This window comes from Mytilus trossulus, chromosome 9 (genome assembly GCF_036588685.1).
Source record: "Mytilus trossulus isolate FHL-02 chromosome 9, PNRI_Mtr1.1.1.hap1, whole genome shotgun sequence".
Taxonomy (NCBI): Eukaryota; Metazoa; Mollusca; class Bivalvia; order Mytilida; family Mytilidae; genus Mytilus; species Mytilus trossulus.
In genome coordinates this window covers 57,701,322-57,718,474 of record NC_086381.1, presented here as the reverse complement: position 1 = coordinate 57,718,474, position 17,153 = coordinate 57,701,322, and the positions used below count along the sequence as shown (strand labels likewise).

At 31.7% G+C, this 17,153-nt stretch overlaps 1 protein-coding gene across 1 annotated transcript; it reads right to left on the bottom strand.

Moving 5' to 3' along the window:
* Nucleotides 1-1,127: 1,127 nt before the first annotated feature.
* Nucleotides 1,128-2,771, bottom strand: LOC134684787 (uncharacterized). Its single transcript, XM_063544096.1, has 2 exons — nucleotides 2,628-2,771; nucleotides 1,128-2,282 (listed from the first exon to the last, which is right to left on the bottom strand). Exons 1-2 carry the CDS (start codon nucleotides 2,769-2,771, stop codon nucleotides 1,128-1,130), a joined length of 1,299 nt encoding a protein of 432 aa, XP_063400166.1.
* Between the last annotated feature and the right edge of the window lie 14,382 nt (nucleotides 2,772-17,153).

Here is a 17,153-nt window from a genome sequence, read left to right as displayed (position 1 = left end):
GTCTCCTGAAACAGAAGATAATATATTGACAAAGTGAAAAATCTTACTGTAGTAAAATTCATCGATATGTGTCTAAATAATACGCAAAAACACTAAGAAAAATTCGTAAACATTGTAATTAAAGAGCAACAACTCCAGTAATTAGTGCACTGACGATTTCAGCACTATTCGACCTGTATGTACATCTTGTCTTTCTTTATTAGTTATATAATTTTCTGTGGGGGATTTTAAGGTGTCTGTTTATCTACAAGTATTTTTGTTTTCCAGAAAAAAAGGCAAAAATAAAAATGATTGGCGAAAATCTCCATTATAGAGCAGAAAACTCGAACCTTAAAAAATTGTGAAAATATTACATCCATTTTTTACAAAATGCAATAGCACACTACTCATTGTTTATTTCTCGAGTTCTGTTGTAGGGCAGTAAAACATAACGTGAAAAAATCTTAATTAATTTCGTTATGAACAGTTTTGTGTGTTTATCATTTTTTTTTATAACACAAACAATCAAATCATTTCGCGTACATAGGTTATATCATTTACCAGAATGGGTTTAATTTAACTAGCTATTATTTCAAATACTATACACAAATCTTGGGGCATGAGACCCCTCCTTTTTCTTTTCATTTGTGTTTGATAAAATTTGTATTCCATTTTCTGTAACTTTTGAATTCATTATTCCTTATTTAATGTATGATTGATTTATTCATTAAATCTTTCAATAACTGTCATTTACTCGGGCTCCATCATCTCCAAATTCCATCATCTCCTAAAGCAATTGACAGCACATGTAAACGAGTTATTGTATAGGAAATAAGTTGAAATATCAACGATTTTTTAATTAAAAAAATATATAACACAAACATCGAGATGTAAGAGCACGTGACACTTTAGTACTCGAGACTCTTGAAACATAAAACCAATTAAAAAATTTATTTATAGACATGTGTTTAAAATAAAAGAAAAAGAAAGTATAAAACTCAACAATTAATGTTACATGACATCAAATGTTACAACTTGTTTTGATTTTCTTAGGCACACTGTAATACTAGTTCTACCTTAGTCATGTTATACGTGCAATTTATAAATGCGCTTTGAACAGTTATGTACAAAGCTCACTCAAAAGCAAACTAATTTGTCTTGAATACGGATATTGTTGTTCCGCGTCTATTTGCCATGTAACATTTAGACATATCCTTACTAAAACAGAACGTGTAAGGATTGGAAAATCGAGCTGTCGATATAGTGCCTACAAAAATTCCAGTAGGTGTCAGTTTATGAATATTTTGTGAATCGCAATCCAAGATGTATATATTTCCAGCATCATCTATTATCATATTTCGTGGATAAAGAAGATCAAGTGACCTATAGGAAAAAACATGACACTCATCTAATGTAATGCAATGAACTGCATTTCCACTTGAATAACAAATATTTCCATTCGGGCAAACGGAAATGTATCCAGAAGAGCCCTGTCCATATTCACTTTTAACTGTTCTTTGAATATTTCCACACAAGTCTAGGGCCTGTATATTTGCTTTAGGACCTACAAATATATTATCCTTTGTTGCATCAATACCAAAATAGTCACTTTGTTCCACTTCTCTCTTCTTTGATATCCTGCGTCTTTTGATATCTAGATACTGTATGTACGGTTCAAATCTACTTGACACAACAGCAGTCATTGTTCCTGGTATTGCTGATATATCATATGGTTTATATGGAGATCTGATAGATGATTGATAGCTATCGTTTTCATCACAAAAATGAATCTTTTTCATAGATACATCACAGAAAATCAATGTGTTATTGTCTGATATTGTGATGCCAGTTACACTTCTTAATTGTTCGCCTCTCATATCGATATCGTAAATATAGGTGAAGGATGTTATCTGGCGCTTAAGACCAACTGGAATCTGTGACTGGCGCTGCTTGTACGGGACAAATGGAACGGAACAAGGTGTCTCCTTTATTTCTATTGACCCGAAATCTGCTAATTTTTCCTTCGACCCGCTTTCTATGAACGTAAGACTGATGTCTGCAAACGATTCGACAAGCTGCTTAACTTTGTTTTCAATTTCATTTAAGATTGGTTTGGACGAACGAATAGAAACAAAGGCTTGTTTTTCAGAACTATGATCTCTAATAAATTCCAATGATTCCTTTTGAGCTTTTGTGGAGTTTAATAATTCCTTTATACTTTTATCCTGTCTTTTCAAACTGGTTACATAGTTGTCTTTCTTCTCAGCTAATTGTTTTAGAAGTGACTCTTCTAATGCTTCCAACTGTTTGATAACCTTTTCTTTTATTGTTTTTATTTTTTTCAAAATGTGTGCGTTTTCTGCATTAATTCGGCTTCCATTATCCTTGCAATTCTTGCTTAATTTTTCTAATGTTTCTAGAATAAAACGCAACTGTTCTTCAGAATCCAGAAAAGACTGCGATTGTTTGGAATTCTTTGAAGCAGTGTCAATTGATGTCACGTTCTTGCATGTTTAGTGATTTCTTGGCCAACATTCTTTACAACAAATAACATCATGATCAACACAAAAATAGTCAAAAGGTAATTGCTGATGCTTTGGACAATTATACGATAACTTGATTTGTTCCGGTATGTTATCTATCTGTACTAAATGGTGATTTCTCGACATTTTTTGAACTCTATGCGCCTCTGTACAATCGGAACACAGAGCTTCTTCACATTCGGTACACCATTTGGATGCAGTTGGAGTCATGCCACGCGCAGTACATGGTTCACAGTATTTGGCAGCCATAGTTCTTAAATAGAAAAAGAATTTAACTGAAAAAGGATACCAAGTCAGGAAATGGACATTGTTATATCATATTTCGTTTTAATGTTGTGTTTCTGTTGTGTCGTAGTTCTCATATATTTGATGCGTTTTCCTCAGTTTTAGTTTATAAACCGGATTTGTTTTTTTTTTCTCATTCGATTTATGAATTTCGAACAGCGGTATACTACTGTTGCCTTTATATACCATTATTTATTATATTTTCAAAGGTATTTATTATTACAATAATGTGGTGTCTAAAGTAACAGACAGTGTATTAGTAATGCAAATAACACACACAAAAAAGAAATCAGTAGTATAAAGAATTTGAATTTAACTGTGTGCCAGTTTGTCATGCATGTGATAAAACTAATGCTTTCTGCCATTACTGATTTCCAATATAGCTTTGTTTTTCATTATTATCTGATAAATTTTGCGCATGAAGAACAAATGAAAACCGTCATTAAATTAAATTATTTCGACGATTTCGTTCATTTTACTTTTTACGTAAACTATATCACGACTATAATCGTTTTATCTATGAATATATTCTCGCTAGTTTCCGAACAAAAACACACAAACATGGGTAAGAATAGCGCACACAATGAAATGTCTGGCCTGATTTACTTATCTTGGAAAGTCTGTAATATGAAGGTTTTAATACAAGTTTTACATAAACTGACAAAAATAGGAAAAATTACCATAATACTAAGGATTTTCTTATCCAAGGAATAGATAACCTAAGCCGTATTAAACACAGCTTTAAGATATTTTGTGTCCTCAATGCTCTTCAACTTTGTACTTATTTGGCTTTCTAACTTTTTTTTTATCTAATAAGCGCCACTTATGGGTCTTATGAAGACAAAACGCATAAAATTATAACCCTGGTACCTCTGATAACTGTTATCATTGACCAATGCAGCGTGAACATAGAAGTCAATGTCATATGTACACCTCACAATTGTAACTTTATTACACACTCTCAATAAAATTGATCTATTCGGTATTGTATTTAAGCCAACCGCAATCATGTTATTCACCACATATGATGGCCTTATTATTCATAGTATCTGATAAATAGAACAAACATCAAAACTAGACATCACCCAATGTATCATAAAATTGAGGTCAAAGTCGAATAGAAAATATTAATCGGAAATGAACACCTAACAATCATTACATTCACCAAATATATTTGACCTGTTGGTAATAGTATCTGAGATTAAAACTTAAACACGTAACTTTGACCTTGAATACTGATTCATTGAAAAGGGTCAAGGTCGGACGCACATGTAAAAGTTGCAAGGAACCCATATCCAAAACCAATTATCCTAATACTCAAAATGACAGCTATTTCACTTTTAAAAAAAAACTGTATTTGTTTTCTCAAAATCACTTAACCGTAAAATAGTAAAGGTCAAGATCAATGGAATATGACAGACAGGAGCTTTGCAATATAAGGTATTTGCACACAAGGTATGAGGTACCAAAGTATTCCACTTTAAAGCTGCAATACTGCTCAAAAAACAAAAATTGATATTCAAGACAAATCATTTCAAAACAACAAGACGTCAGCTAATTGTTTTAGTAATGTTGAATCGGTTTTAAAAATGGTTCTCCTTATCATTGTGTTTGTTACTGGTTTTATCTTCTATAGTTTCAGCAAAGAATACGCAACTGAAGGCTCCTTGTGTCGCTCATCTAGATGCATTTTCAACAATGGACACCATCCAACATTTTGGAAGAATAGAAGTCATTACAATAATCTCTTTTTTTGTTGATCTTGTTCCATAAAAGAGATTCTTTTTCTTCTGTACATTTTGCCGAAAACATCAAAAAGGACAGCAAAAATAGTCCAAAAGCCAATCGCACCTATAAAGAGTCTACTAACGATTTCCGAAAAAAAATTGATTGATTTGTGTATCTTGTCTTTCTTATCATTTTTCCTTATCAAAGTGTGTATCTATCTTTCACATTCTTGTTCTTGACAAAATGGCAAACACCGGTAATAATTCTCACTTTAGAGCAAGAACTGCAGGAAGAAGTCTACTAATGATTTTTTCAATGTTTATCTAATTTGCTGATCATCTCTTTCTATTTATATTGTCTCTCTATCAATTATATTTTCAAGATGACGAACATTAGAAAAGGGTAAACATCATCATTTAATAAAGCAAAAACTCTGAAAAGGTTTCGACAGACGGTTTTGGTTTTGCCCCCTCATTTAAAGATCTTATTTTGCTTATCATTTTTCTTAATTAAAGTTTTATCTGTCTGTAAAAGTTTTAAAGATAGAAAGATTTAAAAAAAAAATAGTAACATAGACTCCAATAAGTGGTCTTCGAATGATTTCGACAATTTGACTACTAGTACTTTGTAATTTAGTTCCTTGTTCATCATAATTGCCATATTAGTTTCTCTCTATCTATTATAGTTTTTAAACGAATTGGCAAAAAGGAAAAACTCAATATTGTAATTATTATTAAATAGTGTTAGAGAAGATATGTTTTTTAAAAAGTAAAATTAGACAATAGGTAGATCCTAATATTTTGAACATGTCAGCTTATGTCAGATTTTAGTAGTAAAGTTTCAGATGAGTAGATTTGTGTATAAGTGAGCGGATCATTAATGTTTCACTTCATCTACAATATTTCTTAAGATTATATACTCCTAACACGACTCAATCTTTGATTTTTTTCTCTAAATAATAGAGAATACTTGAATGTTTCTCTATGTTTAGCCTTGGTGGTCATTTTATTAAGAAACTAGGATCATTGGACATACCGTTAAACTATAAACGACATAGATGATCGAGGCCTTTGTTTCCAAAATAACCTTGTAAAGAAACGGTGATTTCTTTATACTGATCACCTTGATTTATGAAATAGTATATTACAATATTTGCAAAATACACTAAATTGAACATGAGTTTAGGGTAAATTTATGAGATATATAATAGAATTATAGGGATAACATGGATAATGAAAAAATTTGGAAAATAATCGTCGACGCTGACTGCTATAACGAAAATATCGATGTTGATTAGAAAAAAAACAAAGGGTAGTGAGACACCCGTATTTGAGAAAAGAAGGATAGAAGCAAAACTTTTTTAATAAACCAACACAATTAACCCTGGCTCTTGACGCCATTATGTTAATAAAGGAAACAGTATAGTATAACGCTGTTCGAAAGTCATAAATCGATTAAGACAAAAACAAATCGGGTTGCAAACTAAATTCGAGGGGAACACAAAAAAAACAACGAAAAAAAAAAACCCAGTGAAGTCAACAAAAAACAAACGACAATGCAAACAATTCAGAAATGAACTAAAAGATAGCAACTGCCACACTACAATGGATAAGCTATGCAAATATTGTCGACAAAAGCGAACTTTTGAAATAACGATGAGTTATGAGTGTCTTAATTATTGTTTTAAGACTTCAAATGACAATCAACTAGAAAAATTGTAAGTTTACCTTGTAGGAATAATATCTTTAACAAAATGACGACCAGGAAGCTCAACACCTTTTGTGAAATATTGATGATAACAAGATGGGGTCGAAATACGTGATGTTTAAATAACCATTACTTTAAACAAGTACACTGTGTCTAAACCACACCGGCAGAATTTGATCGGACTCGATGGTATCTAACGTCCGGCACAATGACGGAACATCAATAGACAGAAGAAAGATAGGTTTCTCCTTATTTTCTTATTTTTTTTAATGATATCGAAGAATATATATACATATACAACTATTTTCTATTGTGAGATGCAATATTTTCTACAACCGTTCTATATTAACGGAGAAATAAGTCAAAATGCATGTCAAAATGACGAATTGAGTGAACCTTGCCTCGAAATTGTTTAATTTCTCTTTAAATTGTTCAGATTGTACGGAAAGAAAGGTACGGGAAGATAGATACTGACACGGAGATTGCAAAACTAGTCATTATGAGCATCTCAATACTTGTATTTATGTGTATGGAACGAAAGAAATGGGTCATGTCAAAATGGAACTGGCCGGTTTCGTCAATGTATACAACCCGGTTTCGTCATAGATTTCAAAATGCATAACCCGGTTTGGTCAAATAAAAAAAATCATAATCGCATTTCATTACAATTGATTATTTAATTTCAGAGTTCAAAAGGAGTTTTGTGGGTCGTTCGAAAACAAGTTCGTTCACCGGACAGCGGCTTATTATTTATATGAGTCTCAGATTCAAATAAATAATAAGCAAATTCCTACTCTTATAGAACTCAAATATTTTAATTTTACTTTGCATTCCGAACTTTTTTAACAGCATATTGAGATTTAAGCTCTTTAAATATGCGTTTTCTATATGAGTTATGGGATAGAATGTAGGATTACAACTACCATGCATTAAAATAAAAATTATTTATCACTAATTGTAACTATACTGCTATGAACAAATTAGTATACTAGTCTCAGGTCATCGATAAAATTCAATAGTAATTATTTTGTTACTACATTATTAAAAAAAAACGAGTCTGTACTGTCGCCATTGTGTTATGATGATCGTACACTGACGTTGGTCAATATATTTTGACAATATATACGGACAGACGGATTCAGTTTATTTCAAAGTGGGCGTATTTCGAACAACTTGTACATACCGCCGAGCGTAGCGAGTCGAACAATATTTTGATTATTTTTTGCTTTACAAAATCGTTAAATACAGGAATCAATATTTTGGCAACCGAAGGTGGGGTCGGGGCGTGCAACCTATACGTCATCTAGGTTCGCCACTTATCTTATAAAGTGTATAACGAATTAAAATATTGTAAGAAATGAGAAAACAGGGACACCCGGGAAATCGGATTATGTGAGTTGGATTATGTTTATTATAATAAATGCCGAATATCAAGTTCTGTTTATCGATTTCTATACATTTTTCTCAAATATATATAAAAAGTTATATAGGAAAATGATAAGGCAGACAAATATACAAATAAATCGACTTGGCCGATATCCTAATAAAACTTATTGACCTTTAATTACGATTTTTTTTTCATTTCTTTGCGTTTTTACACGCCCATCCCAATTTTGACAGGACGTATTATTGTATACACCCGTCTGTCCATCCGTCCTTCCATCCGTCCGTTCCTTCATCTATCAGTCATTCGGTCCGTCCGTCCGTCCGTCCGTCCGTCTAGCTATCCGTCTATCTTTCTGTCCAGCGTAAACATGTCGCACCGTAACTTGAGAACAGCTTATCTAGTTTTCATGAAACTTAATAAAGTTATTTCTTGAAATGGTCAAACGATTTGTAAACCTTTTAGTGAAAATCAAATTAAATCTGTTAGTGTTACAGAACTTTGTAAGTAAAACAGGAGTGTGTTTTTTTTTAACATGTCGCGCCATATCTCAAAATGGTTAATCATTATTGCATCAAACTTTACACACTTCTTAGTAATATAAATTTTAACTGCTGCATACTTTAAGGTGATGTTTTAAATTTTGTTTTTTAAGCGTTAATTAAGTTTTCTTTGAAAAAAAAAGGGGGGGGGGTCACATACTGCGATGTATCTCAAAACCTATATAAAAAAAATATCATAATGTTAATGTTAAAAAAATAATTAGATATCAGTGTTTGCTATTGAGTATTTATATTCCATTTAAAATTAGTTTGAAGATCAGTGAAATAACGGATACGACTTTCATTAGGAAAATGTGTAGTACTATAATTACCTATGTAAATAAATGTAAACACGCCAAGTTTACTTTATAATACATATATATTTAAATTCTTTCGAAAGACAATGTTCAGATCCGTGTTAACGTTGCTTTTCATAAATTGTTGGTTTTAAAAAAATATAAAAAACCGGGTGATATATATAGACGAAACCGGGTGTTGTGTAGTAAACAACAATGACGAAACCGGTGTATTTTTATTTGACATGACCCATTTCTTTCGTTCCATACACATAAATACAAGTATTGAGATGCTCATAATGACTAGTTTTACAATCTCCGTGTCAGTATCTATCTTCCCGTACCTTTCTTTCCGTACAATGTGAACAATTTAAAGAGAAATTAAACAATTTCGAGGCAAGGTTCACTCAATTCGTCATTTTGACATGCATTTTGACTTATTTCTCTGTTAATATAGAACGGTTGTAGAAAATATTGCATCTCACAATAGAAAATAGTTGTATATATATATATATTCTTCGATATCATTAAAAAAATAAGAACATAAGGAGAAACCTATCTTTCTTCTGTCTATTGATGTTCCGTCATTGTGCCGGACGTTAGATACCATCGAGTCCGATCAAATTCTGCCGGTGTGGTTTAGACACAGTGAAGTATTAGCTTTTTAAAAATCTCTTCCATACAGATTTCTGAATCGAATAAAGTACAAATTATCGTCATTACTAAAACGGCATTACTTCATTCTTTTGAATTTGTCATCTATAGCAATTCAGGAAAATAAAAGTCTCGTATATTTGTTTTTGTTTGCTGATTTAGCTGAAAGTGTCGATTGTTTTGTTTTGAATAAATTACTTAGTTTTTCAGTTGTATAATCTACTTTTAGTTTGATATCGTTAGTTTATTGCATTAAGTTGTATAAAAAGCAATCGACCGTGGCACACTACATATGAGCATTTTGTTGAAGAAATAATCATCTCAAATAAATCACAGATATGATTTTCGTGCATGTTCATTATTAGAAATTATCACCAATTTATACTTGAATGTTATTATTCTATGTAATTATATATATAAGTTAAAAAAAATAATCATGTTGTAGTTATCCTTATTTTAGTAAGCTAACCATTAAATAGTAATGCTTGGACATGTGATAGTCAATTATTTTCTGCAACAAAGACAGAAACTGTTCCCGCAGAAAAAGCACATTACGTACATGTCAACATGTTCCCCATCATAACAACTCAGCCATTCTTTCTATCATTGCAACTGATGATATATAGAATTTATATGGAGGGTTGAGGAAATAATGCGACTCGGCTGACGGCGCGCCGGGAAGGAAATTCAAAAATAAATGTCTTCAAGGACTTTTAATCATTTGAAGCAATGAAGAGTAAAAACACCCCAATATGCATGCTATTTTGAGTAAGACACACTGTTCATAATAAGTTGAATATTTACGACCTGGAATACCTTGAAACCAACATACAAAATGAGAGTCAACTCATTTATCAGGGCCGTAAATTACCTGCCCTGTAAGGGGAGGCAGGTTATGTTCGCCGAGCGGAGCAAGGCGAAAAATTTTTGAACCCATTTTACACAGAAAAGGATATTTTTTCGGGCCTTTTCCTTGTATGCAATGGACCTCCCAAGAATACACGACTTGTTAATTTTTTGTTACATTTCATTAAATATGCGCCTGGAATATATTAAAAATAGTTATAAACCAGAGTTAGATTACGTGTCCCGATAAGGTAAGATTTCTTTTCGCTTTATCCTGCTTTATGACTCTTTACAAGGTATTTTTTATTAAGTTTAGGGGAAAATTTGCAAAGACTTGAAATGAAAGCACCCTGAAATTGATCATTGTTTGTGGTTTTTCCGGCTTAATTGGCTGTCTAAATCGAACTTATTTTGACTTCGTTTCAAATTAAAGACACAATTTTCAAACCTTAAAATGAAAATGCATACTCAATAACTCATAACTTTATCTATCAAGTTCAAATTATTTAAAAAAAAAAAACGTTACAATGTTTGTCTACACCAAAACGTTTTACTCTGGCTTTGTCAAATGCTAAGGTGATTTTTTCTGACTGGACGAATCCCATCTTTTTAGCACTTTTATGCATTCAATATTGCCAACATTGTCACTTCTATGTATGCAGATGCAATAGTATTTCGGTTGGGAAAATTTTATGTGTCCAAAGGAGCTGAGTTGGGTGCCGACCGTTCAGATCTAAATATCGAACACACCTGTATGGCACGCCTGAACCACTTTTATTAATTAATCTTAGATTATCTCAGATAAATTAGGTTTATCTGAGATAATCCCGGTTTATCTAAGATAAACTTAGATTATCTCAGCTTAATTCAAATTCGAAAAAATCCTAGTTTATCTCAGATAATACAGAAAATTCATTATCTGGAGAAAATCCCGGTTTATTTGAAAATATTAAGAAAAGCTAGGTTTATCTGAACGATTTTCAGATAATCCTAATTTATCTCCAGATAATTGATTATCTGAATTTCAGATAATTCATTATCTCATTTTCCAGATAATTCAGTTTTAAAAATACCAAAGAATAATGTAACGAGTGTTCTGATTGGACGACAATCGTTTGCCAGATTATTTTTAAAAAAATACCGTCAGATAATTCATTATCTCATTTTCCAGATAATTAAGGTTTATTACGGATTCTAAATTTACCAAAGAACAATGTAACGAGTGTTATAATTGGACTACAATCGTTTGCAAGATTTTATATGAAAAATAGTTTTTATACCGTCCTTTTTTAGAAGAGGGGCGACGTTCTGCACACGGCACGCAATTAACAAACTAATGACGGTGTGGACATCATCGTTATTGACACCTGGACAAGCGAAATTTGTTGAATAAATTTTCTTTTAAGACTGCTCAAAACAAAACAAAAAATAACTCATGCACGAAAAAGATATTTTGAAAGATTAACATTCCTAAGGTTTCTATTTTATATTTTTCTCTTATCTTTTATTCTAAATTAAATTATCACTTCTGACTGAAACTAAAAAAAGAGTTATAAGCGAGTAATGGATAAGAGCATTCGTAAACATAGAAAGCAAATTAGACACAAGATAGAAAACTTAAAATCGATTAACCCGAAAGAATACTGGAAGATTTTGAACGGTGGTAAAAGGGGAAACAATCCATGTGTACATATTTATATTTTGTTTGATTATTATAAATATAGGAAATTCTGAAGATGAAGAGATTGTTTTAGAAAATCAGAACAATGTAAAAGATTTAAATGTTATATTAAATTCACCTATTACAGAAGAGGAAATTGAAAAATCTTTGAGAAAGTTAAAAAAAATAATAATTCCTCTGGTGATGATATGATTGTAAATGAATATTTAAAACACTCTTTTAGTGTTATGTCACAGGTGTTTGTGAAACTTTATAATATTATATTTGACAGTGGAACTATCCCTGAAAATTGGCTTTCTGGAAATATAATAACTTTATTTAAGAATAAAGGTAACAAACATGATCCTAGCAATTTTAGACCTATAACAGTTATAAGCTGCTTTGGGAAATTATTTACTTCTATTTTGAATTCACGTTTGAATAAATTTTCCGATGATTTTTGTTTACTATGTCCGAATCAAGCTGGTTTCAGAGAAGGTTATTCTACTACAGATAATTTATTTGTTATCTACATGCTTATTAGTATCATGAAAAATAAGAAAAAGAAACTGTTCTGTGCATTCGTAGATTTTGCTAAAGCCTTTGATACTGTTTGGAGAAAGGGTCTTTGGCATAAATTACTTGTGAATGATATTAACGGTAAAATGTTTAATGTAATTTTTAATATGTACACTGGTATTAAATCTCGTATTATGTATAATGGTTAAATGTCAGAATACTTTTCATGCAATATCGGTGTAAGACAGGGTGAAAATGTGTCTCTTTTTTTATTTTCATTGTATTTGAACGACCTTCAACAGTTTATTGAAGAAAAAAATGTATGTGGTTTAAATTGTATTACTGATGAAATAGAGAATGAGTTTGATATCTACTTAAAACTGAAAATTAAAAATGTGTTATTATACGCAGATGATACAGTGTTATTTTCGGATAATGCATCCAATCTACAGTTGCAATTAGATATATTCTTTGAATAAAAATATTGCAGTACCTGGAAATTAAAAGTTAACACAAGTAAAACTAAGATAATATTTTTTTCTGGTGGTAGATTACCCAAAAATATTAACTTTATATATGACGGAAATGCATTGGAGATAGTCAATGAATTGACATATCTTGGGTTGAATTTTTCAAGAACAGGTAGCTTTATGAGTGCTAAGAAGATTTTAGTTGAAAAGCAAATAAAGCAATGTATGAAGTATTGAAAAATGGGAGGTTGCACAACTTGTCAGTGAAATCACAATATGATCTTTTTGATAAAATTGTGAAGCCATTTCTCCTGTATGGGTGTGAGATTTGGGATTTCAGTAATACTGATATTATAGAAAAAGTGCACCTAAAATTTTGTAAACTATTATTAAACCTTAAGAAGTCGACACCCAATTTTATGATTTATGGTGAACTTGGTATTTATCCCATGTCTTTATATACACAGCTGCGTATGGTTAATTTTTGGTCAAAAATGGTTAACGGGGATGATAACAGTAGGTCAGGTTGGTTGAAACACATTAAAAATATATTAGATAAATGTGGATACAGCAATATTTGGTTGTCACAAGGAAATTTCAATTCTAAGTGGTTGGGTATTAGTTTAAAACAAAAGTTATTTGATCAGTTTCAACAGAAATGGAGAGCTGATATTGACTGTTCGCCAAAACGTTTGGCCTACAAATTGTATTAACAAAATTTTGAATTTGAGGAATATCTGAATATTTTAAATGATAAAGATAGAATTACATATTGTAGATTTCGAACGGGTAACCATAAGTTACCCATCGAAACTGGTAGATGGAATAAGATTGAGCGACACCTTAGATATTGTAACGTATGTCATTGTAACGAGATTGGTGATGAATTTCATTACACTTTGCAGTGTAGTTCTTTGGCAAATTTTCAAGCACAATATTTGGATACTTTTTCTTACACAGATGTAACATACTAAAATTTAAAAACTATTTCAGTTAATAATTAAAAATAAGTTGAAAAAGCTGTGCAAATTTATCAGGATTATAACTTTTCAAGTGAGTCTTCCTGGTTAATCACCACTCTTCTTTACTATACTGTTTATTATATATTATTTGTTATTTTCATCTCATCTTGTCATGTGTGTTTGTGTTATGATATATGACTTTTGATGAACTTATTTGTACCATTGTATCTTTATGGTGTTGAAGAAATAAAGAATCTTGACTCAAAAACTAGCATATTTTAACACACAAGACACAAAATCACAATCCAGTGATATGAATTTTATTTCTTGAATTAGATCCTTCTCACAGGAAATATCCTTCTATAATAATTAATTCAGAGCTCTTCAAAATTGACGAAGAACATATAGAAAAGAAAGAAAAGAAATCTAAAATGTGTTCGTCAATCCGTGTACAAAGAAAGAATGGAACTTCATCCAGTTCAACCAAAAATCCATCTGAATTTCACATACCTCTTGATGATATTGGTATTGTCTCTGTGTTGTAACAAACACAGATGTTTCAGCATATTTTGTACATAATTAAAATAACTCTACCAAGTTGTAAAATGCTGGTCCTAAGCATGAAAAATGGAGGAGACAATTCAATTATTTAGTCGATTTATAAGTAAAAATAAATGATTTCATAAAATTGGCAAGACAAGATAAATTCATCAAACTTGTAAGACAAGGCGAACGTATGACAGAAAGTCACAGGACAAAAAGTCACAATTCAGTTTTGAGATTACTTTTGAACAAGAACACATTTATTTTGAAAATATTTTTTTCACATTTTTCTTGAAGTTTTATGTTTCAAGCAACATATCTATCACCCCTCTGAATATCTTACAATCTGTATATCTATTTCAACTCTGTATATATATATATATATATATCACCACTCTGTATATATATATATATATATATATATATATATATCACCACTCTGTATCTATCACCAAAGTAAATATCTAACACCACTCTGTATATCCATCAGTATTCTCTATATCTGTCACAACTCTGTATATACAACCACTCTGTACATATATCACATCTCTGTATATCTATCACCACTCTTAATGTTTATCACCACTCTGTATATCTATCAATCCCTCTGTACATCTATCATCACTCTGTATATCTATCACCACTCTGTACACATATCACCTCTCTGTATATCTAACGACCCTCTGAATATCTGTCACCCCTCTGAATATCTTACACCACTCTGTATATCTATTACCACTCTGTATAAATATCACCACTCTGTATATTTACTACCACTCTGTATATCTATCGACACTTTGAGTATCCATCACCCCTCTGAATAACTTACACTTATCTGTATATCTATCACCACTCTGTATATCTATCACCAATCTGAATATCTATTACCAATCTGTACATATATCACCACTCTGTATATATATCACCACTCTGTATGTCTATTACCACTGTGTATATCTATCATCCCTCTGAATATCTATCAACCCTATGAATAACTATCACCCCTCTGAATATATATCACCACTATGTACACCTATCACCAATCTGTATATCTATCGACCCTCTGAATATCTATCACCACAGTGAATAGCTGACACCACTCTGTATATCCATCAGCATTCTCTATATCTGTCACCACTTTGTATATATATATCATCACTCTGTATATCTATAACAATTCTGTAAATCTATCACATCTCTGTATATATAATACCACTCTGTACATCTATCACCACTTTGTATATCTATCACCACTCTGTATATCTATCAACACTCTGAAGGTATATCACCACTCCGTATATCTATCACCACTCTGTATATCTACCAACACTCTGTTTATCTACCTCTGATCTAAATATCTATCTAACTTTGTCTATTATCAACCACCCTGTATATCTATCACCTCTCGAATATCTATCACCACTCTGTATATCTATCACCACTCTGAATATTTAACACCACTTTGTATATCTATCACCAGTTTGTATATCTATCACCAATCTGAATATCTATCACCACTATGTACATCCATCAACACTCTGTATATCTATCACCACTGTGTATATCTATCCCCCCTCTGAATATCTATCACCCCTCTGAATAACTATAACCACTCTGAATATCTATCATCACTCTGTATATATATCACCACTCTGTACATCTATCATCACTTTGTATATCTATCACAACTCTGTACACATATCACCACTCTGTATATCTTTCGAACCTCTGAATATCTATCACCCCTTTGAATATCACCACTCTGTATATCTACCTCTGATCTGAATATCAATCACAACTTTGTCTATTATCAACCACCCTGTATATCTATAACCACTCTGTACACATATCACCACTGTGTATATCTATCACCCCTCTGAATACCAACACTCTGTATATCTACCTCTGATCTGAATAGCTATTGCAACTTTGTCTATTATCAACCACCCTGTAAATCTATCACCACTCTGTACATCTATTACCCCTCTGAATATCTAACACCACTCTGTATATCTATCACCAATCTGAATATCTATTACCACTCTGTATATCTATCACCACTCTATATGTATATCACCAATTTGTATATCTATCACCCCTCTGAATATCTTACACCACTCTGTATATCTATTACGAATCTGTATATATATCACCACTCTGTTTATATCTACTATCACTCTGTACATCTATCACCACTCTGTATATCTATCGACACTCTGAGTATATATCACCCCTCTGAATATCGAACACTTATTTGTATATCCATCACCACTTTGTATATCTATCACTAATCTGAATATCTATCACCACTCTGTACATATATCACCACTCTGTATATATATCACCACTCTGTATAGCTATCACGACTGTGTATATCTATCATCTTTCTGAATAACTTACACACGCTGTATATCTATTACCACTCTGTATATATATCACCACTCTGTATATATCTAATACCACTCTGTACATCTATCACCACTCTTTATATTTATCGAAACTCTTGAGTATCTATCACCCCTCTGAATATCTAACACTTATCTGTATATCTATTACCACTCTGTATATCTATCACCAATCTGTATATCTATCACAACTCTGTACACATATCACCACTCTGTATATCTTTCGAACCTCTGAATATCTATCACCCCTCTGAATATTACCACTCTGTATATCTACCTCTGATCTGAATATCAATCATAAATTTGTCTATTATCTACCACCCTGTATATCTATAACCACTCTGTACACATATCACCACTGTGTATATCTATCACCCCTCTGAATACCAACACTCTGTATATCTACCTCTGATCTGAATAGCTATTACAACTTTGTCTATTATCAACCACCCAGTAAATCTATCACCACTCTGTACATCTATTACCCCTCTGAATATCTAACACCACTCTGTATATCTATCACCAATCTGAATATCTATTACCACTCTGTATATCTATCACCACTATATATGTGTATCACCAATTTGTATATCTATCACCCCTCTGAATATCTTACACCACTCTGTATAT

Bases quoted from the DNA above. Each gene is read 5' to 3' on its own strand.
- LOC134684787 (XM_063544096.1), bottom strand. From the start codon at position 2,771: ATGGCTGCCAAATACTGTGAACCATGTACTGCGCGTGGCATGACTCCA. The intron at 2,283-2,627 runs GTACAGATAGAT...GTTATCAAACAG, and splicing joins TGTCGAGAAATCACCATTTA to TTGGAAGCATTAGAAGAGTC.